We start from the raw sequence: 1,459 nt of genomic DNA on the forward strand, positions 1-1,459 counted from the left end.
TGTCAGTACAGCTGTTGTACTCCTTGCCATTGAACAAGAAGGGGAACTTGCAGTACTCCCCATCGGCGTTCCCATACTTCACACGGACCACTAAAGGGTGACATGGAAGGGGGAGGTTGGACTTCTCCATGCCTTCTTTGGAGACCAAGATTCTGACTCACCCAGATGTGTGACTTTCCTCCCCTCCCACCTCTCCGGTCCAAGCAAATGGAGTGGAGAGAGGACAGGAGAGAAGGTATGGGGCATGCAGAGGGCCCCTTTCTCACCTTGGCCTTCTCCCAAGGTCCACAGCTCATCATCATCAAAGTGGGAGTCTCCCCCAACACCAGTGCCTGGGGCAAAGGCATGAGCCAGGAGTCCGTCCTTACCATCAAAGGGGTATCCGTCGCCATGCTCTGAAACACACATTGGGTTTTAGCTTCTAGCTGTGCCACCTAGACCTGGAAATCCCTCCCACCCCATCTACATGTGGAGCCTGTCAGCCCACCCAGCATCTGTCCCCTTCCCTCATCCCAGTGGGGTTATCCAGGACTGCGAACACAGGGGCTCAGTAGAGATCTGCTGACCCGGTTGTTACCATCCTATGGTTTACGCTGCTCTCCCAGGTTTACATGACTCCCAGTATCCATACCCACTACCTTCATTGTCTACACTACCACCATGACACTATACCTACCACATACACACATTACCACACTAGTGTCCTCACCCCATCCTGATCGTCCCCAGTGTCTATGCCATCCACCCTCTTGTCAATACTGCCCTCTTAACCACAATCCTGCCTTCATGTCACACTATCACTATCACCAATATCTGCAACACGAATTCTCATGCCCACCTTGTCACCAAGGCCTGTACCACCCATCCACTTGTCTACACTGTTTCCCATGCTCTTTACCTTCATCACTTACCACTCAGTGTCTATACCACCTACCTTTATGTCTGTGCTACTGGCAATGTTCACATCATAAACTCACATGGCCACCTGGCCCCGGGTTCTATGACCCTTCCTCTCATGTCTACACTGCTCCATTGTTTCCAAACCACTCTCATATATCTACATTTCCTCAGTATCTACCAGCATCATCCAACAGAGCTTTCTGTGATAAGAGGAATATTATTTGTGTGTGCTGTCCAATATCAATAGCCACTAGCCTCCTGTGTCTTTTGAGCACTTGAAATGTGCCCAGTGTGACCTGGAAACTGATTTTAAATTTTTAACTAATTTAAATTTAAATAGCCATGTATATTCTACCTGATGGCTGCCATATTGGACAGCATAGTAGACCACTTGCTTCGGGTTTAGACGGCCTCCAGGTTACACCACAGCACACCATCTGCCCCTATGTCAACGTGGCTCTCCAGTGTCCACTCCGTGTTGTGTTGCCCCCATCTAAACCACCCCGAGGGTCCACACCATCTACTGTCCTATCAAAGCTGCCCTCAGGATCCCCACACC

The 1,459-nt window shown here is 50.0% G+C and overlaps 1 protein-coding gene across 1 annotated transcript in view; it reads right to left on the bottom strand.

The window, feature by feature from the left end:
* Positions 1 to 408, bottom strand: part of LOC105503693 (72 kDa type IV collagenase-like) — a gene marked incomplete at its 3' end in the record, with an annotated part of 17,127 nt that extends 16,719 nt beyond the window's left edge. The window contains exons 1-2 of the mRNA XM_011930698.1: positions 267 to 408; positions 1 to 90 (exon numbers count right to left, since the gene is read on the bottom strand). Of these exons, the coding sequence (XP_011786088.1) occupies positions 1 to 90; positions 267 to 408 (232 nt within the window). The remainder of the gene's footprint in view (positions 91 to 266) is intronic.
* Between the last annotated feature and the right edge of the window lie 1,051 nt (positions 409 to 1,459).

The sequence above is a fragment of the Colobus angolensis genome, unplaced genomic scaffold (genome assembly GCF_000951035.1).
Source record: "Colobus angolensis palliatus isolate OR3802 unplaced genomic scaffold, Cang.pa_1.0 Scaffold874, whole genome shotgun sequence".
NCBI lineage: Eukaryota > Metazoa > Chordata > Mammalia > Primates > Cercopithecidae > Colobus > Colobus angolensis.